Here is a 26,669-nt window from a genome sequence, read left to right on the forward strand (position 1 = left end):
TTTGTGCCAGTTGGAGTGAAATATTACTGAACAAAATGTGTCTAAATTTACCTGCTAAGAGAGGACTTGTTTATTTTGCTGGACTCATGCTTTTTCTTGATGGGCCGTTAAATGTTGGGTGAGCATCTGGGGAGGACTCTGCCACCCGGAATAGGAATGGGTGAAAGGGCAGGTTCAGGTTAATATCTAATGCCCCCCCCCACCCCCCACCCCCGGCCATGTCGTCCCCTGATGGTAACTATTGGTTGAACAGTTGCAGGCTTTGAGCTGGGCGAGTGAGACGGGGCCCTTTGTTTGAAACTGATTCATGCACCTGTCAGACCTGCAGGAGCCCGAGTGGTGAGTTGGATTCTCCACGCCCCCATCCCTCTGCCCAAAAAAGAGGAGACATGGAATTATGGAGCTCTCACTCCTGAGAGTTCAGTCCCTGCCTAATGTGGAAAATAGCTGTAGAGAGAGTTCAGAGCACACGGAGTTGTTGAAACCAGCTGGCCCATGTGTAAAGTAACATATCCAAGAGTATTTAATTTTTTTTAATCAAAAATACACTCATAAGAAAACTTCTTAAAGCAAACTGTGCTTACAGTTAATACTTTACATTTATCCAGTGATCGCCTCTGCCCCGAAGAACTTTGAATCCAGTAGGAGATGTGAGCAAAAGCGCGCGAGGAGTTCCTGCTGCACTTGTCCGCTACCTAGTGAGTGAACGTGGGGTTTATGTGAAATTCACAGAAGTCATAAGCGCTTTACTTCTATCTAATTTATGAGCCACATACGGTTACAAACCATAAAAGTTTGCACAACTTTTTGGTAAAGATTATAAGGTCAAGTGCTGTTAGTGAATCCCAACTGCTGGCTCCCACCTCGGCACTGGGAGAAGCAGGGGCAGGCCTCACAGAGCAGGGGGGAGGTGGGGGGAGAGGGAGGGAGTGCACCTGGCGGGGAGGGGGCCGAAGGGGCTGGAGTTCCGCTTAAAATTCTGGTGAGGGTCCAGATGAGCCAAAACGGAAGACTATTGCCCTACTGCTGAGGGATAGAAAATTAAATATTCTGCAAGTACAGTATATGCTGTCAAACCCTGTTTGGCAAAACCTTGTCTGCTATAGGGTGTGGGTCTTGGGTCTTGTTTTGTTTTGTCAATCTGATTATCATGCGTTTTCCTTAGACAACGAAAGGGCTCCATCTGGGCAGAATTTAAGGCCCACTCTAGGGACACAGAGGAGGTGAGGATCCAATTCCATTTCAGTATCAGAATTTTATTTTACTGAGAGTGCAGTATTTTGAAGATGTTTCTGCTCACTGCCTGCTGTGAGAAGCACAGCTCCTGATGAAAATAGCCCCACGTTCCCTTTATTCGAGACGTTTTGTCCGGATACTGCAGAAACCCAGGGTTTCGGTTGTGGCCAAAACTGTGGTGGCTAATTGTGGGGTTCTCCCCCTGCCTTGGAAAACTGGGATTTAACGTTACTAAGTTGAGTTTCTAGTTCTTCCTTCTTACAGCGTCGCCTTAAACATAGATGAGAGAAGCTCTAGATCTGAGGGCAGGGAAGGTTGGGGTGTGTGTGTGTGGCTTTTGCCTGATGACAAATCAAACTGACAGATTGTACACACGCAGGCTTGTGTGTGTGTGTGAGGCCACTTCAGGAAATGAGGTCAGGGTTCATTAGCATGAAGTGCTTTTTTTTGTTGTTAATGGAAAGTTTGCCTGAAAACTGTGGGCAACCCTCAAATCCCGCGATGTGTGGAAAGAGCTCTAAAGGCCTCCATCCTCTTTTGTTCTGGGTGTGAGACAAGACGGCCTCGTCTTGAATTGCTGCAGCATCACCCTGGGCCCTGTGGTCGTCAGCTCCCCACTGTGACTGGGGGTTTAGTTTTCCTCCCTGAAAATGCAGAATGTGGAGTGAAGTCTCTGAGGGTGGGGAGGGTAAAAATAGAGCACGTGTGCCCAGGACTATGTCCAATCTCCTGCCTAAGTGACAGCCTCTGTGAGCAGCGCTGCAGCCCGAGGCAGCCTCTGGGAGGGGTTAGGGGTGTGGATGGCTGGCAGGGCCTCTGCCTCTGCCTTTTGCATCCTCCAGTGGTCCCAGAGGAGAAGCAGCTTTTGTCTTCAGCTGGGTGTTCTGGGTTTGGAAGGCCTAGAGGCTGCTTTTCTTTGCCTAGACAGGTGAAAAGGTGTCTTTGTAGCAGGAGTTGGGGACCTTTTCCTCTGGTGGATGGAACAAAGAGCTGTTTCTCCTTTAGAATCTGTGCCAAGTGAAACTGCTCGTGGCTCCTGGCAGGAGGCCAGATTGAAGAGGCCGGGGAGGGGTGGATGGAGGAGGAGGGCGATGTGAACAGAGGGGGGAGGAACTTTCCCGGAGGCCTGCAGGGCAGGCTGGGGTGCCGGCCCCTCACTGCCTTCCTCACCAGTCACTCCCTTTCCTTTTTGGTCTGCCAGCCTTGCCCTATGGAGGTTAAAAAGTGAGTGGGCGGTTCCTTGCTAGGTGAGGTGACAGTTCCTCACTCGGGGCTGGTCTCACTGTAGGGCCACCACCCAGAGGGGGGTTGGAGAACGTGATCAGAGGACAAGGAAAAAATCCTTCAAGAAGCTTGTCCCGACCGAGCAGAACCCCCAGCAGAATAGCACAGCAGGCGATCGGGGTTCAGACCTCAGCATCACACCTAAAGCCTAGGGATTACTTGGTTGTTTACTAGGAACTCATACAGGGGTGCTCGGGCCTGCTGGAGCTCACGCTAACCTCTGACCCTCCTGTTTGGTCTCTTTCTGCTTGTCTCCCGTCACCCTTCTTTCCCTAGAGTTTTACCAAGTAGCAACCGGGTACTTGTTGGAAATGTTGGCATCTCTTCCCTGCCCGCACCCCCCCCCCCGCCCTCTGGGCTTAATGCCATGAAGGCTTGTGAGGGTGGCAGTGAGGAGAGCTTTGGATGATTCGCTCCTGTCAGAGGCTGTGTCCCTGCCCCGGCAGGCCTGCGTCCCCACCTCCTCTCTCCCCTTTCCACTCTGTGGTTCACTTGTTCTCGTCTTCATTCTCATTCAATCATGAAATAGATTTGAACACACTCCCATTAATGGCCCAGGTACTGAGTTTAATTGCTAAGTTGTATTTGCCCTGTTGGAGCTTGTAATCATGCAGGGAAGACATATTAAACAGGTATGTATTTTGTTTTCTCAGTCTTTAAGAGGACCTCTCACTCCTGAGCTGCCACACAGGGTGGAGGTGACCTGGGCTTGCCCAGAAGCTCTGGAGGAAAGTTAGTTACTCTGCAATGCATGGGTCTTTGTCCCCTTCTCTTATTCATGCAAGAGTGACAAAGAGCCTTGGAAGGCGTGGGTGCTGGGGAGGGTCTGAGCCTCTGCGCTGACCCGTTAGTTCTGTGACCCAAGATCACTCAGTCTGCAGCTGTTTCCCCATTACCTTCAGGAAGGTACTGGAATTGCTTACTCCTCAACTTGCTGTGAGCATCAGGTGAGCTTAATGTGAAAGCACTTTAAGAAGTACAGGGCTTCCCTGGTGGCGCAGTGGTTGAGAGTCCACCTGCCGATGCAGGGGACACGGGTTTGTGCCCCGTCTGGGAAGATCCCACATGCCGCGGAGCGGCTGGGCCCGTGAGCCATGGCCACTGAGCCTGCGCGTCCGGAGCCTGTGCTCCGCAACGGGAGAGGCCACAACAGTGAGAGGCCCGCGTACCGCAAAAAAAAAAGAAAAAAAAAAGTACAGAGCTCTGAGGAATGTTGAACAATTTCGAATAGCGTGGTTTGCAAGCCTGTGGCCAGGCTCTGCCTCTGTTTGAATCTGCCCTGGGCTTCAAGGCCTATCTGAAACTGCCCCTTGTTAATTTCCAAGCTGCACGCACGTGCCTTCTCCTGCTTCTGAGCTTCTGTAATGTTTCATGCATAATGGTTCAGGAGTCTTTGGTTTGGTGGTCTCGAACTTTAATTAAACTCCATGTGCTTTCCCTCTAAAAAGCAGGCTTCTTGCGTCCAGGCTGTGTCTTGGTCCCTTTTGCACGCTTCTGCTTTACCTAGTATAGTTCCTCATATGTGTTTTCTCCCTGAAACCGTGCTGTCCCCCACCCATCTTTGGGCATGCTGGTATCATCTTGGTCAGGAACACTGTCTCCCCACTGCAGGGCTACATCCTCCTATCTCTATTCAGCTCAAGCATCCCCTCCTCCAGGAAGCCCTCCCGACTCTCTGCCCCTTGGCTTCTGCCCTAGGCTTGTTTCCTTCCATGGTACTCTGTGTCTTTTTTTACCACATTTAATACATTGGTTTAGAATGACCTGTTTATATTGAACACTAGCCTGTGAGCCCCTCGAGGGTATAGATCATGTCTTATTCTTTTCTTTTCCCTCGGTGCCAAGGACATCTCAGCCTGCCTGGGCTCTCCCTGAGTATTAGGTGAATACATGAATGCCTCACTCCTCTGGTGACAAGTAACAGAATTGTTCTGGCGCTGGCTTGCTCAAGGAGACTTGATCACAGGATACAGGGGGTGAGGTTCAGAACCCACTGGGGGTAGGGCTAGAATCTGGGACAGGACTAAAGAGACTCTGGCCCCCTTTATCTTTGACCTGCTCTGTGTGTCTGCTGTTTCTCTCTCTGCTGTCCAGGTTGCTCTGGTGGAAGATGCCTTACCCTGAGGTCCTAAGTTTATCTGGTACAGGTCCAGCCTCTGGAGACAGTCTCTTGGCCCCGTTTCCTAAATCCATGGGAAAGAGCCTGTGGTCCATCTTGGGTCTGGAGCTGCCTGTGGATCGATCATCCATCCCCATGGAGACAGACTCATGGCCCCCAGGAGCCTCCCTGTGTCCATGGCAGCGCAGGGCCGGTGAGCAAGGGACACTGTACAGGGGCCACTGTGAACAGGGAGACACTCTCAGAAGCTCCCACTCCATCTGACAAACCTGGTGACTGGACATGCCCTGCACAGGTGCCAGGAGGGGTACCAGGCGCCCTCCATCGTGGACTGCATCTGAGTGGTCTCCCTTCACTGCTTATTTCTGGTTTCTGCCGGCCGGTCTGAGCGTGGTATGGCCGGCCCTTTGCAATGAGGTGGGCGGAGTGGGAATGCCCCACTGGCAGCTTTGGCAAGCAGCGTCTGGCATGGCCAGGTGTTTCCTTGGGAACATTTCCGATCAAGTCTAATTCTGGAAGTTGACGGGAAGTGGGCTTTGCCCGGCTCCTTCCCCTGCACCTGAGTCTAGTGAGAAGGCTGGTGGGGGGGCAGGGGGCGGCTGGAGCAGCTGTGTGTATTTGCCTCTAATAGCTTGGAAAGATGTATGCGTCCCCTGGGGTGTCCAACATCTGCGTCTGTAGACTGAGTTGGGCTCTGGCCAGCCCCGGTGGCAGTCGGGTGGATCTGGATAAAGTCGGGGTTGGCCGCTGCCAAGGCTGACTGACTTCGGGATCAGAAGGGAGGCACACCTGGACTTGAGCGTCCGCTGGAGGAAGGCGTGCCAGTCACCTGGTCGACACTCCCCTCCCCAGTACTCAGAAGAGAAAAGCGAGGTTCTGGGTGGTGACGGGGGTTGTACCACGTCACCCACTGGTAGCTGAGAAGGCTTTGGAACGCAAGCCTTCTGGCTCCCATCCCTGGCTAGAGCGTGCTTCACCATGCCAAGCTTCTCCCTCATCCTGAAACACTGCCCTTATCTGTCCTCTGAGCCTTAACACCCCTGAGGAGCTTGCTGGCTGGGCACCTTGGCACGGTGTCCTCCTGTGTAACATGATAGTGATGGTAGCCACCTTACAGGATTGCTAGGAGCGTTGAATGCAGCAGGACACACAGTACCCTCGTGTCAGTGCCTGGCGCGTGTAAGCACTCAGTAAACATTAGGTGTTACTGAGTCGCAGCGATAACGGGTAAAATGTGTGTTCTCTTCCAAGAGGCGACACTGTGACTTACAGTCTCACTCAGCATCTTAGAGAGGATGCTTCCTGAGAAGTGTTCTAGGAGATCAGAGGCCCACTGCAGGTGCTTTAAGTCTTCCATTTGTAAAACTTACATACATGGCAATCCCCTAGGGCCCCTGTTAAAATTCGGATTCTGATTTAGTAGCTCGGGGTGGGGCCTGGGGTTCTGCATTTCTAATATGCTCCCTGATGATGTTGGTCCTTGGGGACCAGAGTTTGCATAGCAAGGAGGCAGGGACTGTAGATTTCAGATTGTACCTTGTCAGAGCTTTAACCCGGGTTGCTAAAGAAAGAAAAGCTACAGAGAATGCTACCTACCTGTGCCATTTTCTCATTTTTAAATTAGTCTGGCTTCATTTCTAGGGGATGTTGGGGATATTGCTAAAAGTTTATATTCAGGATGTGATGAAGTACCTTATAATCTCAGTAGTGAGACACAGATGTCCTATGAATTATTTGCTCTCCTCGCTGGGTCACTGGAGGTGGTTTCACTCTCACCTTATCACGAGTCAGCTCGTTACTGAGAGTAGCTCTGTGGCAGCCAACCCACCCATATCTATCCTCCCCTTCCTTACTAACCAAAAGTCAATTTTATTTGAGGCAGGAGTGTGTTAACAAAACTTTATTTCCCAGTCTTGATGCAGAGGAATGGACAATGCGATAGAAGCAAAGTCATTAGGTAGGGCTTACAGAAAAGGTTTTTATTCACGGAGGATTTACTCCACGGTCAGGTAACCGTTCCTCTTACTTCCTGCCTGGAACACATACAGAATGACTGGAACTCCAGCAGCCATCTTAGGACATGAGGCAACCTCAAGGATGGAAGTCGCATGGTGAGGATGGTGGGGCAAAAAAACAGAGCTGTGGCACATTGATGGTACCACAAGCCCTTCCCTACTTAACTCCAGACTTCCTTTACATTAAAACAAAAAATCCGGTTGTTTCAGCCAGTATTTGACAGGTTTCCTATTACGTGAAGGGTGCTAAACCCAGTGGTAACTGACCCCACCAGAGCAGGTGCAGTTTAGCAGGGCAGACACGGGTTGAAATCTGTGTCTAAAACTGTCATTCTTCTGAGCATCCTTTGTGGGATCCCCTAGTCACGTAGAGGCAGGGGAACTGGATTGAGGGTCAGGAGCCCAGGGTGCTCAGCTCAGCTTTGCCATTTCCTAGTGGTAGGATCCTGTTCCTTTAACCTCAGTACCCACTCCTGTAAAATGGGGGCGATGGATGACAGAGTCCAACATAGTGCGAGGTGCAGAACTCACTCTGCCGGTGTTGGGTGAGGGGTGGGTCTCAGGATGAAGGAGAGGATGCAAAGACCAGCTGGCCGCAGTGGCCGATGCTGATGTGAGCAGCGAGGGGCCGTGCAGGGGTGCAGCTCGGGGGCAGGCACTGATGCACCTTTCAGTGCTTCCATTAGAGGTGCCCACCTTGGTGCCCCGAGGGCCACGGAGCACTGCAGCCTCTGCTGGAACCGAAAGGGCTTGGACTGAGTGCCCCGTCTGCATGAGTGAGAGGCTGGTTTTGCCCAGAGGAAGTGGGGTGGCACAAGTAGCCTTCAGCTGGCCCTTGGGAAGCCTGCCTCAGGCCTCCTCCGCCAGCCCTGAGCTTTAAGCCGAGGCCTGCGAGGTGGCTGGCAGCATCTCGGCTCCAGCACTGCTTTGCTGCTGAAACCCACAGGACTGCGCCCCAGCTCCTAACTTTGGAGCAGCCGGATGGGCTGGGGGGTCAGCAGTGAGTGTGCATACTCTCCTGCTGCCTGGAACCTGCAGTGAGATGTCTTCAACCACAGCACAGCTGTCCACACCTCCTTCATCCAAACCAGAGCACCTTTTTGCTGCCACTTTCTCTCAACCGTCTTCCAGACCTGAAGCCATCTCTCTCCATCTTCCTCTCTTGCCCACCCCAATTCCTTACGTTGGGCACCTGCACTATTTCCACTCACACGGTGCCAGCTGGTCCCTGGAGGGCAAAAACCATATCCTTACGATGAACTGAAACTATCAAGAGGCATCTTGTCTCCTTGCACACAGAGAATGGAGAGCAGAGGCCGAAATAGGACTGCTGGCAGTTGGGGAGGGGACCTCTCACAGCTGGGCCATGTGGGGCTCCATCTTTCTGACCAGCCGCTAGATGGTCTGAAAATGCCATTTCCTTACTGCAGCCTCTTCCTAGATTTTTTGATATGATTGAAACAAGGTCCGTCTGAGTGGACATGGTCCACATGGGTCAGTTTCCTTGCTCAGGGATGACAGAGGCAACCAGCACAGGTATGTACTTTCAATCCCCTGCCCACCTTTTTAAAAAAATAGTTGTAACTAAACTTTTTAATGGGAAAGGGCTATGTGCACGTGGGAATAAAAGGCAACCAGGACAGGAGAGTATGCGTTGCACGGCCCCTGTCCCTCCACCCCAGTCCCTTCCTCACAAGCAGCTTCTGTCAGCTGAGACGTGAGCAGGGTATTGTGCATACCTTCTAGGACGAAAGAAGGGACAGCACAGGGGCGTGCCCTGCCCGCTCTGGGGCTGTCGCAACCAGGTCAGTGGGAGAGAACTGAGGAAAACCCAAGACAGTTAAACTGCGACCAGGGGCTTTTCTTGTGTTGCCCCGGCTGGGAGGGTTTGGAGTGGGGGCTGAGGCTGGCGGGGGTGACGGGAAGCATTTTAATGCTGGCTTGGAACAGACGTCAAGGCAGCACATAGTGTGAACGAGGCCAGCCCCCTGGGGAGCGGGGCCAAGGCCTTTACCCTAATTCTTTGGTGGGGGGAGTTTGAGATAAGCCCAACTCATGTGTAAAATACCTTTATTTGTGTAGCTGAAGGGACGGGGCTTGCCGCCTCCTGGGTGGAGACTCTGAAATCACAGTCCTCATAAGGATGTAGCCTCGCGTGGGACCCCCTGTGAGACCCGCCCTGGACAAGGTGTCAATGACAACCATCCTGCTCCAGGCTGGTAATTAAGGAACAGATGGAATTTTTTGTACTGTCTTCCATCATTTTGTCTCATGTGTGCGCATGTGTGTGTGTGTGCGCGCTTAATTAAAGAAATTTAAAAACACAGCAATGATCTCACCACGTAGGAAACACTGAACCTCTGCAATTACAAGATGCAAAGTTGCAATCTCTTACGGAGGAGAAAAGAAATGGGTGTGTGCAAGTCCAGCTCAGAGTAGCATGCGTCTTAGCTGGATGTCACAGCCTGGGAGGAGAATCAGTTAAATTTTGCTTTTGTGGTTTACTTTTCCTTCCTCTGCAAACGGATTCATGAGTTCACGTAACAAGACTGCTTCGCGTTAAACCTCATGATTGGATGATCATGGCTTCCTATTATGAAATGAGAGCATTTTTTGATTAATGGCACATAAAGAGCAGAACTTATTTTTAAAACCAAAAACAGCACTTAGGAAACGGCCTGGCTGCCCACCCACGACTGATTAAGTGTCAGATGTGTTCTTCCTCTGTGGACCCAGCGGCATGCTGCTCTCTTCCTGTCTCTGCCACAGTGCTAGGTGGACCCACGCTGTGCAAGAGCCTCGTTCGACATCATTTTCCTTGCAGGAAGTCATAAGTATTGGCTGACAGGCCGGTGGTGGGAGGTCCCCACTGGCGGGCACACAGGCAGGCAGTGCACAGGAGCGGGGAGGAAGAGCTAGGTTAAGGAAACAGCGTCTCCCTACCTGGAGGCTGGGAGGCAGGTGGGTATCTTTCCTGATCTGTGGTTCTCGGTGTCGGAAGGTGATGGTATCACCTAAGACAGGGAACTGGGATAACTGGACGGAAGCTGAGAAAGTGTGAACTCAGCAAAATGGAGGCGAAGCAACGCATGCATCGGCCTAGCAGGGAGGTTAAGAGCAATGCTTTAGAGCTGAACACACTCGGCTTTGGAAGCTGTGAGGCCTTGTGAGGATTAAATAAAATTGTGCATGAAAATGGTACAGCGCGGTGCCAGGTACACAGTGAGTGTTTAATATTTGGGAGCTGCAGACGGTGGCGGCAACAGGAATCAAGTGCCCAGACAGCTGCAGTTGGAAACGGGTGCCACAGTCAGGTACCACAGGGTACAACTAGGCATTCATACCGTGGCTTTTTTTTTTTTTTTTGGTATGTATGAGTGTTCTGACTCCTCAGTAGAGTTCTGAGGTCATCAAAGTGAAGGCTCTCTTGGACTCTATTCAGGGAAGCTTAAGTCCACAAAGCCCCTAGTTAGCGCTGGCTGTCCCTGAGGGGGTCACTGCAGCATGGTCACGTGGCCAGCCCCCTCTCAGGGCTCCCGGGCCACACACACCATGGGGGTCTGCTCCGGGACCCCTAGGCAGGAGGACCGGCCACACTGGTTCCGAGGATGGTGGACTGGAGATTGGGATGTTATTGGTCGGATAGTGGGGCCCGCTGCAGATGTCAAGCAGGAGAGGGGTGCGCGGAAGCTCGTGTTTGGCCAGAGGACTGGCAGCAGGATTGGACTGGCTACAGCCACAGGTATGGAGAACCACGAGTGTGAACATGCAGGCAGATGAGGACCTTAATTAGAGCAGTGAAAGAGCTTCTAGAACTAACTGGCAAGTGTTCACGATCAGCTGGAAGCGGAAAGGAGGGAGGTGACTTCTAGGTAATGCCATTCACTGAAAAAGGAAATAAGAGGAGAATGGGACTGGGGCAGAGGGGTGGGGTCTGAACATAGGAAAACGATAGTCTGGGACACACAGAGTTTGAGGTGCTTGTGAAACGTGTGTCAAGCATAAGAGCTAACATTTATTTAAAATTTTTTTTATGGAATATCAGTTTTTATTGGATTATAGAAGATGAAAAAAATTAAAGACTAAGAAACTTCACATAAGAAAGGTAATTGAAAAAGTAGAATATAAGTGTAAGCACATATGAAATTAACATTTTGTGAAAAGTACAAATGATAAAACTTGGTAGATAACTCAGATATGAAAATCCAGTGGGGGAACTACGGATAATTGTTTCTTGGTAGGTTTGCTTAGTGTTGCAAACTTTACATTATTTTGTAAGGAAGTCATAAACCATAGTTGCTAAACACGATAGCAAAGCTTGAAGTTTAAAATCTAAAGACACTGTTTTCTTTCTGTAGTCAAGAGAATCATGTTTTTTGAAGATTAATTAACTTTTGGTACCTCTTAATCCCCTCCCTATATCTTGCCCCTTCTCCCTTCCCTCTCCCCACTGGTAACTACTAGTTCTCTATATCTGAGTCTCTTTCTGTTTTGTTATATTCATTTGTTTTCTTTTTAAGTTTAGATTCCACATATAAGTCATAACGTACAGCATTTGACTTTCTCTGTCTTACTTCGTGTTACCCTCCATATCCATCCATGTTGTTACAAATAGCAACATTTCATTCTTTTTTTATGGCTGAGTAGCAGTCCATTGTAGATATATACTATATCATCTTCATCCATTCATCTATTGATGGATACTTAGGTTGCTTCCATATCTTTGCTATTGTTAATAATGCTGCTATAAACATTGATTGGGGTGCATGTATCTTTTCAAATTAGTGTTTTCATTTTCTTCATATATACACCCAGGAGTGGAACTAATGGATCATATGGTATTCTGTTTTTAGGTTTTTGAAGAACCTCCATACTGTTTTCCACAATGGCTACACCAATTTACATTCCTACCAACACTGTTCTAGGGTTCCCTTTCCTCTATATGCTTGCCAACTTTTGTTATTTGTGATCTTTTTGATGATAGTCATTCTGACACGTGTGAGGTGATATCTCATTGTGTTTTTGACTTGCATTACTCTGAGGATTAGCGATACTGAGAATCTTTTCATGTGCCTGTTGGCCATCCGTATGTCTTATTTAGAAAAATGTCTATTCAGGTCTTCTGCCCATTTTAATTGTTTTATTGATATTGAGCTGTATGAGCTGTTTATATATTTTGGATATTAACCCCTTACTGGTCATATCATTTGCAAATATTTTCTCCCATTCCTTCCTTAGGTTGCCTTTTGTTTGGTCAGTAGTTTCCTTTGTTGTGCAAAAGCTTTTAAGTTTAATTAGGTCTCATTTGTTTATTTTTGCTTTTGTTTCCTTTGCCTTAGGAGACAGATCCAAAAGATACTGCTACAATTTATGTTAAAGAGCGTTCTACCTGTGTTTTCTTCTAGGAGTTTTATGGTTTCTGGTTTTACATTTAGGTTTTTAACCCATTTTGAGTTTATTTTTGTAAATAGTGTGAGAAAATGTTCTCATTTCATTCTTTTACATGTAGCTGTTCTATTTTCCCAGCAACACTTACTGAAGAGACTGTCTTTTCCCCACTGTACATTCTTACCTCCTTTGTCGTAGATTGACCATAAGTGCTTGGGTTTATTTCTGGACTCTCTGTTCTGTGTCTGTTTTTGTGCCAGTACCATACTGTTTTGCTTACTGTAGCTTTGTAGTATATCTTTTTTGTTGTTAACATCTTTATTGGACTATAATTGCTTTACAATGGTGTGTTAGTTTCTGCTTTATAACAAAGTGAATCAGCTATACATATACATATATCCCCATATCTCTTCCCTCTTGGATCTCCCACCCTCCCTATCCCACCCCTCTAGGTGGTCACAAAGCACTGGGCTGATCTCCCTGTGCTATGCGGCTGCTTCCCACTAGCTATCGATTTTACATTTGGTAGTGTATATGTATGTCCATGCCACTCTCTCACTTTGTCCCTGTAGTATATCTTGAAATCAGGGAGTGTGATACCTCCAGCTCTGTTCTTCTTTCTCAAGATTTCTTTGGTTATTCAGGGTCTCTCATGTTTCCACTCAAATTTTAGATTTTTTCTGGTTCTGTGAAAAATGTCCTTGGTATCTTGATAGGATTTGCATTTGATCTGTAGATTGCCTTGGGTATTTTGATTATTTTAACAACGTTCTTCCAATCCATGAATGCGATATATCTATCTATTTGGGTTGTCTTCAGTTTCTTTCATCAGTGTTTTATAGTTCCCCAAGTACAGATTTTTTTACCTCCTTAGGTCAGTTTATTACTAGGTATTTTATTCTTTTTGATGCAATGATAAATGGGATTGTTTTCTTAATTTCTCTTTGACAGTTTGTTGTTAGTGTATAGAAATTCAGCAGATTTCTGTATGTTAATCTTGTATCCTGCAGCTTTGCCAAATTCATTGATGAGCTGTAGTTATTTTTTGGTGGCATCTTTAGGATTTTCTAAGTAATAGTATCATGTCTTCTGTAAACATGACAGTTTTACTACTTCCTTTCCAATCTGGATTCCTTTTATTTTTTTTGGTCTAATTGCTGTGGCTAGGACTTCCAATACTATGTTAAATAAAAGTAGTTAGAGTGGGCATCCTTGATCTTAGAGGAAATGCTTTCAGCTTTTCACTGTTGAGTATGATGTTAGCTGTGGGTTTGTCATATATGGCCTTTATTAAGTTGAGGTATGTTCCCTCTATACCCACTTTGAGAGTTTTTAATCATAAATGAATGTTGAATTTTATGCATCTGTTGAGATGATCATGTGATTTTTATTCAGTCTGTTAACGTGTATCGTATTGATTTTCAGATGTTGAGCCATACTTGCATCCCTGGGATAACTCCCACTTGATCATGATGTATGATCCTTTTAATGCAATATTGAATTCAGTTTGCTAATATACTTTGTTGAGGATTTTTTTGCATCTAGGTTCATCAGTGATACTGGCCTGTAATTTTTTTTGCTTGTGATATCTTTTCTGGCTTTGGAATCAGGGCGATGCTGGCCTAACAGAATGAGTTCAGAAGCATTCCTTCCTCTGCAATTTTTTGGTATAGTTTGAGAAGGACAGGTGTTAACTCTTCTCTAAGTGTTTGTGAAGCCATCTGGTCCTGGACTTTTGTTTATTGGGAGTTTTTTATTAATTTCATTTCTGGTAATTGGTCTGTTCATATTTTTTATTTTTTGTTCATTCTTAGGAGAGTGTACATTTCTAGGAATTTGTCAATTGCTTCTAGATTGTTCACTTTATTGGTGTATAGTTGTTCATAGTAATCTCTTATGATCATTTGTATTTCTGTTTATAGGTTGTAACTTCTTTTTCATTTCTGATTTTATTGATTTGGGCCCTCTTTCTTGATGAGTTTGGCTAAAGGTTTATCAATTTTATCTTTTCAAAGAATTGGCTCTTAGGTTCATTGATCTCTTCTATTGTTTTTTAGTCTCTATTTCATTTATTTCTGCTCTGATCTTTGATTTTTTTCATTCTACTAACTTTGGGTTTAGTTTGTTCTTTTTCTAGTTCCTTTATGTGTAAGGCTAGGTTGTTTGAGATTTTTGTTTCCTGAGGTAGACGTGTATCACTATAAACATCCCTTTTATAACCGCTTTTGCTGCATCCCATAGATTTTTGGATTGCTGTGTTACATTTTGATTTGTCTCTGGGTATTTTTTGATTTTTTTTTTCTTCAGTAATCCACTGTTAGTTTAGTAGAATATTGTTTTAGACTCCAAGTGTTTGTGGGTTTTTTTGCAGTTCTTTTCTTGATTTCTAACCTCATAGCATTGTGGTCAGAAAAGATGCTTGATATGAATTTCATTTTTCTTAAATTTACTGAAACTTGTTTTGTGGCCTAGCATGTCACTATGTAAACTGGTGCAGTACTTTGATATAAGGATTGTTTACCTGGCTTTCTTCTCATTTCCATTTGCATGGAATATCTCTTCCCATCCCCTCACTTTCAGTCTGTGTGTCTTTAGATCTGAAGTCAGTCTCTGTAGGCAGCATATATACAGGTATTGTTTTTGTGTCCATTGAAACACTCTGTCTTTTAATTGGAGCATTTAATCCATTTACAGTTAAAAGTAATTATTGATAGGTATGTACTTATTGCCGTTCTCTTAATTGTTTTGGGGCTGTTCTTGTAGTTCTTTTTTGTTTTATTCTCTTCCCTTGTGATTTGATGACTACCTATAGTGTTATGTTTGGATTCCTGTCTCTTTTGTGTGTATCTATTATAGATTTTTGGTTTGTGGTTACCATGTGGTTTATATATAGCAATCTATATGTATATATGTAATTACATTGCTGATCTCTTAATTTCAAATACATTTTAACAACCCTGCATTTTTACTCCCCTCCTCCCACACTTACTTTTTTTTGGCATCATATTTTACAACTTTTTGTATCCCCCTAACTACTTATCACAGATATAGATGATTTTACTACTTTTGTCTTTTAACCTTCCTACTAGCTTTACATGTGGTTGATTCACTACCTTTACTGTACTGCCTTTACCAATCAGCTTTTACCATTCATAATTTTCATGTTTCTAGTTGTGGCTTTTTCTTTTTCGCTTAGAGAAGTCCCTTAACATTTCTTGTAAAGTTGGTTTGGTGGTGCTGAACTCTTTTTATCTTTTGCTGAACTCTTTTTATCTTTTGCTTGTCTGTGTAACTTTTTTTTTTTTTTGGCGGTACGCGGGCCTCTCGCTGTTGTGGCCTCTCCCGTGGTGGAGCACAGGCTCTGGACGCACAGGCTCAGCAGCCATGGCTCACGGGCCCAGCCGCACCACGGCATGTGGGATCTTCCCGGACCAGGGCACGAACCTGTGTCCCCTGCATTGGCAGGCGGACTCTCAACCACTGTGCCACCAGGGAAGCCCTGCTTGTCTGTGTAACTTTTGATCTCTACATCAAATCTGAATGAAAGCCTTGCTGGGTAGAGTGCTCTTCATTATAGGTTTTTTCCCTTTCATCCTTTTAAATATATTATGCCACTCCCTTCTGGCATGCAGAGTTTCTGCTGAAAAGTCAGCTGATAGCCTTATGGGAGTTCCCTGGTACATAAGTTGTTTCATTTTCCTTTTAATATTCTCTTTATTTTTAATTTTTACCATTTTAATCACAATGTGTCTTGGTATGATCCTCTTTGGTTTGGTCCTGTGCTTCTTGAAGGTGGACGTCTATTTCCTTTCCCAAGTTAAGCAAGTTTTTAGCTACTATGTCTTCAGATATGTTCTCCGCCCCTTTCTCTCTCTCTCTCCCCCCTCCTTCTGGGAGTCCTATAATGCAAATGTTAGCATGCTTGATGTTGTCCCAGAGGTCTCTGAAATTGTCCTCGTTTCTTTTTACTCTTTTTTTCTGTTCCACCTCGGTGATTTCCACTATTGTCTTGTGGGTCACTAATTTGTTCCTCTCTATCGTTTAATCTGCTGTTGATTCCTTCTACTGTATTTTTAGGTTCAGTTATTGTATTCATCTGTTTGGCTCTTCTCTGTATTTTCTGACTCTTTGTTCGAAACTTCTAACTTCTGTATCTGTATTCATCCGTTCTTCTCCCGAGCTGTTTGATCGTCCTTGTGATCATTACCTTGAACCTTTATTGGCTAGACTGTCTGTCTCCATTTCACTTCTTCTGTGGTTTTATCTTGTTCCTTCACTTGTAACACATTCCTCTGTTTCCTCATTTTGCCTAATTTGCTGTTTTTATTTCTATGTATCTGGTAGGTTGGTTACATTTTCTGACCCTGGAAAAGTGGCCTTTTGTAGGAGACGTCCTGTGCATCCCAGCAGTGCACTCACCTCTGGTCAGCAGAGCTGTATGTATGCTGTAGGGGTGCCCCCTATGTGGGCTGCCTGGGTTCTCCTGTTGTGGTCAGCTGACTGCTGCTGGCAGTCTAGTAGGTACGGCTGGCCCCTGGTCCAGTTCGTTGCCAGGCTGCTGGTTGGTAGGGCTGGGTCCTGAGACAGTTGGCTGTGGAATCTCAGAGTGTCCTGGGGCTAGGGCTGGCCCACTGGTGGGCAGAGCTGCGTTCTGGGGGTGGGGACTGGGGTTCCCAGATCTAGTGTTGACCTGCTGGTGGGCAGGGCCATGCCCCAGGGGGTCCTGGTGTGTGGGGCTGGTCCTGGGGTTAGTGTTGGCAGTCTGGTGGGCAGAGCTGGATCCTGGTGTCCGGCTGCAGGGATTGGGGGTCCTGGAGCTGGTGCTGGTCCACTGGTGGGTGGGTCCCAGGGCTAGTGTTGGCACACTGTGTATGGGGTTAGTTCTTGGGCCCTCTGGACAGGGCTGTGTCCCTGGGCAGCTGTGGGCTTAGGGGGTCCTAAGGCAGCAGCCCTGCTGGTGGGTGGGTCTGTATCCCCACGCTGTTAGTTGCGTGGCCTGAGGTGTCCCAGTGCTATTCCTGACAGGCTGACTGGCAGAGCAGCTAAGAAGCTAGAGAGGATTCCAAAATGGTGCTTGCCAGCTCTGGTGTTCTCCTGGTAGACAAGCTCCCCAAAATGGCTGCCACAGTGTCTGTGACCCCAGTGTGAGTTCCAGTTGCCTCCTGCCTTTCTGGAAGGCTCTCCAAGATCAGCAGGTGGGTCTGACTCAGGCTGCTTTCAAATTACCGCTTCTTCCCTGGGTCCTGACGTGTGGGATTCTGTGAGCACCCTTTACAATTGGAGTCTATTTCCCATGGCCCCCTGGCTCTCCTCAAAGTCAGCGTGCTGGCCTTCAAAGCCAAACGTTCTGGGGGCTTGTCTTCCTGGTGCAGGACTCCCAGGGTGGGAAGCCTGATGTAGGGCTTGGACCCCTCACTTCTCGGGGAGAACCTCTGCCATTATAAGTATCCTTCCTTCTGTGGGCTGCCCACCCTGGGGTGTGGGTCTTGGCTAAACCTGCCCCTGCCCCTCCTAACCGTCTTTTTGTGGTTCTTTCTTTATATCTTTAGTGGTAGAAGATCTTTTCTGCTGGATTCCAGTCTCTCTCATCAGCAGTGGCTCTGCAAACAGTTGTAATTTTGTTGTGCCCACGAGAGGAGGTGAGCTCAGCGTCTTCCCGCTCTGCCATTCGGCCAAGTCCTCAAGAGCTAACATGTAGTGAGGCCTAACTCTGTGTCAGACCCTGTGCTGAGCACCTTACGCATATTTAATCCTGCCAGGCTAGAAACAGGTGCCATTATTCCCATTTTACAGATGAGGAAGCCGAGGCACAGTGAGATTAAGTAACTTGTCCAAAGCTGCACAGCTAGTAAGGGGTGGAAGAGCCAGAATTTGAGCCCAGGGCATCGATTTGACCCACACTGCTGCTCTGTGACATTTGGACACCTGGGTCAGGAGCTCAGGGTGGATCTGAGTGGTAGCTGTAGACATGGAGTCATCTGAGGCCAGGACAGCACTTAGGCCCCGTGGAGCCAGCCAGGAAACGTTCCCAGCATCAAACTCGTCCTTTGCATTAATAATCAGGGGTAAGTACCCACATCTGAGGTGCCCTTGAACTTGGGGGCACTGTAGGGGACAGTGGGCCGTTTCTTAGGCATCACTGCTCAAGCCTACAAGCCCCTCCAGGATGCTTTGCCCAGAGGAAGGGGGAGGCGGGACGGCATAATCGGGTTGACAGCAGCTTTGGGACAAGCCCCCACGAAGACACGTGAGACAGCGCAGGTCCCAGTGCCAAGCAGCCCTCCAGGAGGCCAGCCCAAGGCAGGGAGGGGTGGCAGGTGTGGCATCCAAGCTGTTCTCCGAGAGCCTTCCCCAGCAGGACTTACCCAAAGCTTACTCTTTGCTAAAGACTAAGTTTAGTGTTTGAAAAATTCAGATAAACCCAAATCTTAGAAAGCTGATGTCCTAAAGGACACTACAGGACACCTAGTTCAGTGTCCCCACTTTCCAGAGGAGGACACTGATGCCCAGAGAAATTAAGTGACTTGGCCAAAATTGTCCAGTTAGATGTCGTGGCAGGGCCACCACTTCGTCATACGATGATCCAAGGGTGGACACACCAGGTCCTCTACCTGTTGAGAACGTGTAGCCATGACCTTCTTCGTAAAGAGCTTTCTCTTAGGATGATGGCCAGTTTCCTTCTGTGTTGCAGGCCAGAGCCTGTTGGAGCTGTTCTTATTCTAGTCCTTTCACTCCCCTAGGCAGCTGCAGTCAAGTTCTGACTTAAGGTCAGAGAATTCTGGAGTGAGGAGACGGCAGAATGATGGAGAAGCTCTTAGCCTGCAACCTGCAATCCTTTCTGTAAACCGCTTGCTGCCGCTCTCTGCTGTGGCCCCGCCAGCTTGGCGTCCCTCTTCCTGCACAGGTGAGAGCTTGCGCAGACTGTGATGCAGTCACACGGACCCCCAATAGGGCTTTGCCGCTGCTGCTCAGCAAAGAAAACAGTGCACCCCGCTTGTTACAAGGAGTGGTCACGCCGATCTTCTGAGGCTGGTGATTCCCAGGCACAGGGAAGGTGGTCCCCATTGGATTGATCTCCCACGCCCTTGCTGCTCATAAGTGTGATTCCTGGACCAGGGCCATCAGCATGGCCCGGGAGCTAGTTGGAAATGCAGAATCCCAGGCCCACCTAGACCTCGGAGTCAGCATCTGCGCTTTGAAAGGACGCCCAGGTGCTTCCTGGCAGTGGCGCAGGGGAACGGCGCTGTGCCAGGTCCTCTTTCCCAGAGCCACCTTCCTAGGTTACCAGACCAAGGGCATATTATCAACAATCCCACCACCTAAAACGCAGCCAGCAAGCACTGCAGCCCTTCTTGCTTCCCCTAAAACCTTCAAAAAGACAAGACAGGACCAAAAGGTTGAGCGGAGAAGGTCTTTGTCCTATAAACCAAATTCTCAGGTTGCTCAAGAAAGGGGGCAGACGTAAGTACTCAAAGAACAAAGCTGCCTGGGGCCTTCCCTCGGGGCAGTAACTTATATTCATCATTCCCAGGTTACTAAAGGACAGAAAGTTGGTAAATACATTTAGATATTCTTTAGAAGTTTGGAAGAAAAAAACTTTGGTACGCTAGGACTCATCTAGAAAGTTATTTGTGTCCAACAGTCCTTCCTTCACCGATAACACCAAATAACATGAGCTGGTTCTGTGTCCTCATAACTTGCTGTTGTGCCGATGCGCTGACCTACCCCTTCCCCCGACCCCTACCCCCGCCAAACCAAGAATTTTAGGTGGTTCCTGCTGGTGGTCGATAAAACAACACAGGAGTCAAGGAAATGATTTGTTTTTAAGACTTTTTTTTTTTGGTTTGTTTTTAAAGAAACTGCATACATCATTAGAGACAAACAATAATTTAAATACCATGCAGTTTCTGTATGTACAAAACCTAGGCCATAGAGATCCAGTTTAATTTGTGTTCTATTCACACTGTCTTCCTCATACAGCCGGTGGCTGTTACAGCAGAACACAGGAGAGTGCTCTGATACAAAGACAAACTATGTACAGACACCCGGGAAGCAACTGGAAAAAAGCAACCGGTTTGGGGATCAACAGACAACTGGGAAGAAAAAGTTGTTTAAGGTGACCTTCGCCCACTGGCTGTGCACAGGGAGAGCCTGAAATTCCATTCACCGAAGCACACACCATGATTTTCATTCGGCAAATATAAATACACGTTGATAAGCAGGAGAAAAATAAGCTCGGAGGTTTTCATCACATCAACCGTCACGTCGTTTGGTTTCTCTAATCTGACATAAAGGCTAAAGTTTTACAGAGCTTTGAGGGCCTTTGGGGAGGAAAATATCAACAATTTCGAAACAGTAAGTAGGCTGATGGCCGTCTCTTCCGTCATGGATGGGGTGGGGACTTTGGGCGATTTGATTTCGAGAGGGGAACGTTTTGAGAAATCTCAACGTTTTTCTTCTGATGCTAATGCAAATGAAAAAGGCTCTAACTGCAGCTTTTCCAGAAAAGGGATGCTTTGTAAACCAGCCAGCCCATCTTCTCTTTCCCCCTTAATATGGAATCGTCATCTTGGAAAGAAAGAAACACATTTTTCAATTGTCATAACAATGTGGCAAAAAGGAAATTTGGATAGATTTCTATAAAGACCTCAAGATTTCAAGGAAGGAAAGACAGCAGAGGGCTCATCCTGTGACCTACGGAAGTTGCTGAGCTGCTTACAGCGGGCTTGGAAGAGCCCAGCTCGCGGGTGGTGACACGGGAGGGGCACCCTTCCACTTGCAGGGAGTTACTTCGGGACAAGGCTGCCCTGCAGGAGGAGAAGTGGAAACTGCGTTCAGTTTCTTCCACGCACAAAGTGGCTACAACCGTAGGGCACTTTGGGCGGGAACCCGGGACCGCTGGCTAGCTGCGGGGAACTCGATTTAGGCATCGTGTTCCCGGGGAATCTGAAAGGCCCGGAACCAAGGCCAGCAGAGAAGCCACTGGCCTCTGCGAGGCGTCCAGGCAGCGGAGTGAGGTCCCTTAGGACTCGCTCCTGGGCCAGGGGCAGGCTGACTGTCGCTCCAGGCCACCGCGAGCCACAGGAAGCCCAGACTCAGATCCTGGCCCGGCGGGCACCTCAGCCTGGAAGACGCGCCCACCGCGGAGGAGGTACACGGCAGAGCCCCACGTCCCTCGGCGTGCCACCTGCACTTTCAAAGGTCAGTAAGCCTTTCGGGAAGACGCCATTTACAGCCACGCTACAGCCCTGGCCGCATCTTCCCTGAATCAGTCACCCCACCCACGGCCGTAGCTATGCGGATTCACCATGCAGAGAAAAAAGGATGGGGTGACACGTCCTCCCGGGGCTGGGCGCCAGGCGCTGCGAGGAAAGCGTGCACCAGCTTGGCACGAGCCGGCGGGCACTGCCTGGAACGCTGCCCCAAGCTCCCTGCCAAGTGCACGGTGATGCCGGCCACAGGGGCCGTGAGCGCCAGCGGAAAAGGAACTGGCCTCACCCATGGCTGTGGGGCCCAAAAGTAAATTGATCCCACGCGTTTTGGGGTGGGGACCAGTTAACTCTTTTTTTGTGAAGCCCAAGCTTGGCATCTTTCTAAAGCCTGGGCCTCTGTGGCGGGGAGCAAGCCGTCACTGGGAGAGCTGGTAGGACCTACAGGATCACGGCAGGACGCCAGGCAGAGCTGCACGGCTGAGGGCCCTACAGGCTCCATCAGGAAGGAAACCGGAAGCAGCTCAAGCGGCCTCCTTCAGAGCGCAGTCAGGGTTTGGAGAGGCCCCTCCTCCACTGCACATCCTACCCTCACCTACCCTGTCACCGCTGCTTTCCTGTGGTCCCGAGAGAGGAGGGTGGTCAGAGATACATCTCCAGTCACCCTCACCAGCATCAAGGGGGAGAGGAAGGCTGCTCCCCGGAGAAGCAGGCATGGAAGGTCCAGCACAGCAGGTATGGCTGGCGTGTGCCCAGCGCTGGGGCTTCTGCACAGACTCTTCAGTGCAAAGCAAGCCTGGAAGGCCCTCAGGTGGTTCTGGAGGACCAGTCCACCAGCGGCTGGAAATTCAGCCTTTCAGGAATGGTTTCTGGCCTGCAGGCATCGGTCCTCGACTCAAGGGCCATTAACAGCCAAGCCACCCGGTCACCAGCCCTGGGGCACGCAGAGAAAATGAAGAACATGGGCCAAGCAGTTTGTCACCCCAGCCTTTATGCCCTCAAAAGGGGGCTCATGCTCACACGTGTGATCCCACCACGCCGCCCGTGGCTGTTGGTATGCGTAAGATCACCCGTGACACCGGGCTTTGCTACTGACAACTTTCCCCTTCTAAACCAGAGCTTCCTGGAAGGCAGCCCGGCTCAGCCTGAGGGGACAGGACAGGTGCTCGTGCCAGCCTTCCAGGCCTGGAGCACGCACTGTCAGCCCCAGGCTCCCCCAGAAAAGGGCTCTCCCTTCAGTTCACGGCCTGGGTGATAGCTGGAGGGAGAGGAGGACGCTGCTCCCTCAGCAGCCGCCGCCTCAGGGCCCCCCAAACCACATGGCACACCTGGAGCCAGTGTATCTGGCCAAGTCTAGAAGGCCAGCCGGCTCGCCCGCTTTGCACAGTCATCCCAGGCCAGATCCACCGCCTCGGCTTTCCTTGGACTCTGCCTCCAAAGTGTCTGTCGCCTAAGGCTCGCCGGAGCCTGAACAAACGTGGTACCTGCCAGCCTGGCCGGAGAGGCCCAGGGCTTCTCCTAGTGCTGGAAAGTCTCCGGTGTCCTCGGCCCTGCCCGGGGCAGGGCACAGTCCCTTATCAGCAGTGGCACCAGCACCTCTGACCACGGAGCCGTAACCATCGCCATCCTGCTTGTGTTTCCTTTTCCTTTTCTTCTTTTAAAAAAAGGTCGTTCAGAAGATTTACATCGTAATGGGGAAGTGAATAAATACCAGCACTTATGGTTCTTATAAACTTATGTTTTGAAGACAGCATAGCACTCAAGAGGAATTCGACTGTTAAGGTCGGTGAAACCTAGGAAAACAAATAATTCAATCAAGACCCGGGGGCTGTGAAAGGTGTCGGATTGGACACTCCAGATCTCCGTCCTCGAATTCCTTGTTTCTGACAGCCACAGGGAGGCTTAAATCTCCACAGGACCCCTCAAGAACTGTAGGCCCACCGAGTTCACCTCTGGTTTTGGAGAAGTTTAGCCTGGAGCTCCCGGGGCCCTCAGCCCAGGCAAGGACTCAGCAGCAAGGTGGGGACCCCAGCCTCGCGTCTCCGAGTCAGGCACTGTTTCTCCAGATGTTCGCCCAAGGAGAGGGTCAGAAGAACTCAGTCAGCGGCTCCGTCGCTGACTAGCCCTGTGACCTTGTATAAGCCCCTCCTATCTCTCTGTGCTTCAGTTTCCCCAGGTAGCATCACACACGACTGTCTGGGAGAACGACATGGAATCAGGCGTGATCCCGCTTCCCAAGTCCCATGTGGATTCGGTACTTTATCCTAGTTTGGTCTCCGCTGACTGGCTGTACATTGGCAAGTGATCTTTTCTCCTCAGCTTATGTTCTCATAACTACCCACCATGTTGGTGGTCTGGCATTTAGCAGATCTTCAGTTTGAATGAGTTAAAAACTAGGCTTTGAGAAGGCTGCGTTCAGCCTGGGCCTTTCCTGCTCCTTCCCTTACTTTGAGAAACCACAGTGGAACACGTGGATCCCCACGTAGCTCTTTCTTTTATCTTCTCCCCTCACTGCACCCACCTCACCACTTGTCCTCCAGAAGCAGCTAGGATAGCTCAGTTTGCGGGTAAATGTTATAATTGGAGGGGAAAAAAAACCCACTTGATACTAACCTTGTTAAATGTCTACTCAATTCGTGAACTTCCATTTCAGTGCTTTTAAATTCATTGAGCTCCTTCCGAATGGCAGCCTGCAAGGAAGAGAAGCCCATGAGAGTGCAGAGGATGGAAAGCAGCTCACCTTCTTTTATTCCTAAGCTTTCTTTCTTCGACAAAGCCATACACGTGCATAAAACGGATTCTTCCACCGGGAGAAACAAAATCACCTGAGGTCTCCTTTAGAGCCTGTGCAGAGTCCCGTCCCCCTAAATCTAAGTTGCGAGCACTCCGATTTGGGATCCTGCCCAGAGCTGTTCCACCTGGGCAGCGCGAGGGCCCTTCCACCTGGCCCACACTCCTGGGTCCTGAGTGCACATATCTTTCTTTGGTGAATCTAAGCTCATCAGAGGCACAGCGACACCTCGGGATGGATACTTCTAGAGGAGGTGTGTGAAATTCCCCAACCAAACGAAGGGGTGACGGCCAGCTGCCCCCTTTCCCTTTGACTCATGAAGCCTTGGCTCCTTTACAAGTCTGTTGACTCTGAGGTGATATATTTCACCATGGAGGGTATGGAATGTGTTTTGAATAACCTCAAACACGCATGAGATAAACCTGAATGACCTCGTCCTCACAGTCACAGATGTGGCCATCGTCTGGGGCCACCGAGAAGGCGGAAGGAGGACTGGAGCAAAAGAACGTCTGGGGTTGGAGAAAACCTTACCTCTTCCTCGGGGCTGAAAATTTAAACGTGGGCCCATTCCCATAGCTCTTTCTAAGGTTGATACGTGCTTTGATGGGAAGATAATCAGGGCACGGAGAGTCTGAGGATGGAAAAGTCTTTTTTTTCCATTCATCCAAAAAACTTCTATTGTGTGCAGTTGTACTGTGCTAGGTGTATTATGCAAAGAGGAATCAGAAAAGTTGCCACTGTTTGAGAGTTGACAGTCTAACAGAAGACATAAGTGCATAAATAATAATTTATAAAATGATAGGCATCTCTAGAAAGGAACAGATAAAACAATTTCTACTTCAAGTTGGTCGTCCATTTTTGGAGAGCCAGTTAAGATGCCACCCCTCAGTCAGACTGCTTGTATAAGTAAGATTAAGGGCAAGGCAGAAAGCAATTTAATACTTCTTGTTTTTGTGTATGTGAGAATTTTTATGATTATGAAAGTAATGCGTAAGATTAAGGGCAAGGCAGAAAGCAATTTAATACTTCTTGTTTTTGTGTATGTGAGAATTTTTATGATTATAAAAGTAATGCGTGAGAAAATGGGCAAGGGACTTGAACAGACATTCACAAAAGGCCAGTCAACATATGCAAAGGGGCTTGAGCTCATCAGAAAACAGGGAAATGCAACTAACCGTCCTGAGAAACCACTACACACCCACCCAAAAGGGCTAAGATGATACCACGTGTTCACCGAAATAGGCAACGATGAGAACTCTCATAAGCTGCTGGTGAGCGTGTAAATTCATACAATCACTTTGGGACACTCTTTGGCATTACTACTAAAGCAGTGAACCCTCTCCACACTGCAGGACACACATATTCTGCTTCTAGATTCAACCTCAGCAGAAACGTGTGCACTCGTGAATGAAAAGACATGGAAAAAGAATGTTCATAGCAGCATTTTCATCACAGCAGCGCTGTCAGTCAACAGTAAAGCAGGTAGCTACATTTTGGAAGACTCGTAACTCTAAATACTATGGTATTTCTCTTTACAGTCCTCTTTGTGCGTATTTTATATTAAAGATACACACTCTGTACTCTTCCAATAAAAATGTAATAACACAAGTGTTTCTTCCTAAGATAAACTTATTTGTAAACATTTTAATGGTCACACGATAGTTGACCGTATTCTTGTTACTGTGATCATTAACATGCACTGTGTGCCAAGCACTGTGTTCAGTACTTTGTATTCTCTATCCAGCCTGATCCCAGAGCGCTATGCTCCAGCACAATCATCGTTTCATGTCCTCACCTACGGCTGAAGTCCAGGCAATCTACTTCTGAGGCTGCTGGTCCGCTAGTCCTCAAAGCGTTTTTATCTCCTTATCAAACCGTTAGCAACGAGGGCCACCACCTCAGGCCCACTGGCCTAGCCAATTCCGTCTACCAGAGCAATGCTAATACTTGGGACAAAGTGGACGTGGTACCACACTTGCTGCTGGTGTGGCTGTCCTCCAGTTTATCTATTCCTTTCTGGAAATTTCAACCGTATCATCTCACTCTTACTCTCACAATTCTGCCTCAAAAATGTGACTGAAGACAGGAGCTTAAGAACCCTGACAAGGTACTTCCATAAGCTTCCTTTTCTTTTTTTCCTTCCCACTATCCCCCAGGCAGGAAGGAGCTGACTTGACGTTCCCGCTTCTTGGCTGGGGGCTTCCCTCTTCGTTCCTTCCAAGGAAGCTCCTCTTCCTTAAGGCAGTAAAACCACATGGTCTAAGAGAGACCAATGGGAATGTCTTCTATGCCATGGAAGGAACGCTATGGTCTGAGTCCTCCAGATGTAGCCCTTGATATGGGACCAGAAGACTATACCAGCAATTGGTAAATATCCCAAACAAAAAAATACATTGCTCTACTCTCCAAAAATTTATCTTTGTCTTACAATTACTAGTTTTAGTGTAGAGTGAGTGCCTGTCTCACCTCTCTCCTGACCTGTATTTGTTTTTGTTTTCGTTTTTAAAATTTTTTTTATACAGCAGGTTCTTAGTAGTCATCAGTTTTATACACATCAGTGTATACACCTGTCAGTGTATACCTGGCAATTCATACCTGTTGACAGGTATGAATTGACAATCGCCCAA

General features: G+C 48.2%; 1 protein-coding gene and 1 long non-coding RNA gene across 9 annotated transcripts in view; one reads left to right on the forward strand and one right to left on the reverse strand.

Moving 5' to 3' along the window:
- Positions 1-15,163: 15,163 nt before the first annotated feature.
- LOC132598138 (uncharacterized) lies at positions 15,164-25,659 on the forward strand. Its single transcript, XR_009565883.1, has 4 exons — positions 15,164-17,237; positions 17,592-17,681; positions 18,783-18,946; positions 23,419-25,659. It is a non-coding gene; the product is annotated as an uncharacterized lncRNA (long non-coding RNA).
- The window catches only part of PHACTR1 (phosphatase and actin regulator 1), a 539,914-nt gene continuing 533,100 nt past the window's right edge, over positions 19,856-26,669 (reverse strand). For all 8 annotated transcript variants that reach the window (XM_060308258.1, XM_060308257.1, XM_060308254.1 and 5 more), the window contains 2 exons: positions 23,865-23,941; positions 19,856-23,044 (listed from right to left, as the gene is read on the reverse strand). In XM_060308258.1, coding sequence (XP_060164241.1) covers positions 23,029-23,044; positions 23,865-23,941 — 93 coding nt within the window. In that variant the 3' untranslated portion in view covers positions 19,856-23,028. The remainder of the gene's footprint in view (positions 23,045-23,864; positions 23,942-26,669) is intronic.

The sequence above is a fragment of the Globicephala melas genome, chromosome 11 (genome assembly GCF_963455315.2).
Source record: "Globicephala melas chromosome 11, mGloMel1.2, whole genome shotgun sequence".
In the NCBI taxonomy this organism is placed as follows: domain Eukaryota; kingdom Metazoa; phylum Chordata; class Mammalia; order Artiodactyla; family Delphinidae; genus Globicephala; species Globicephala melas.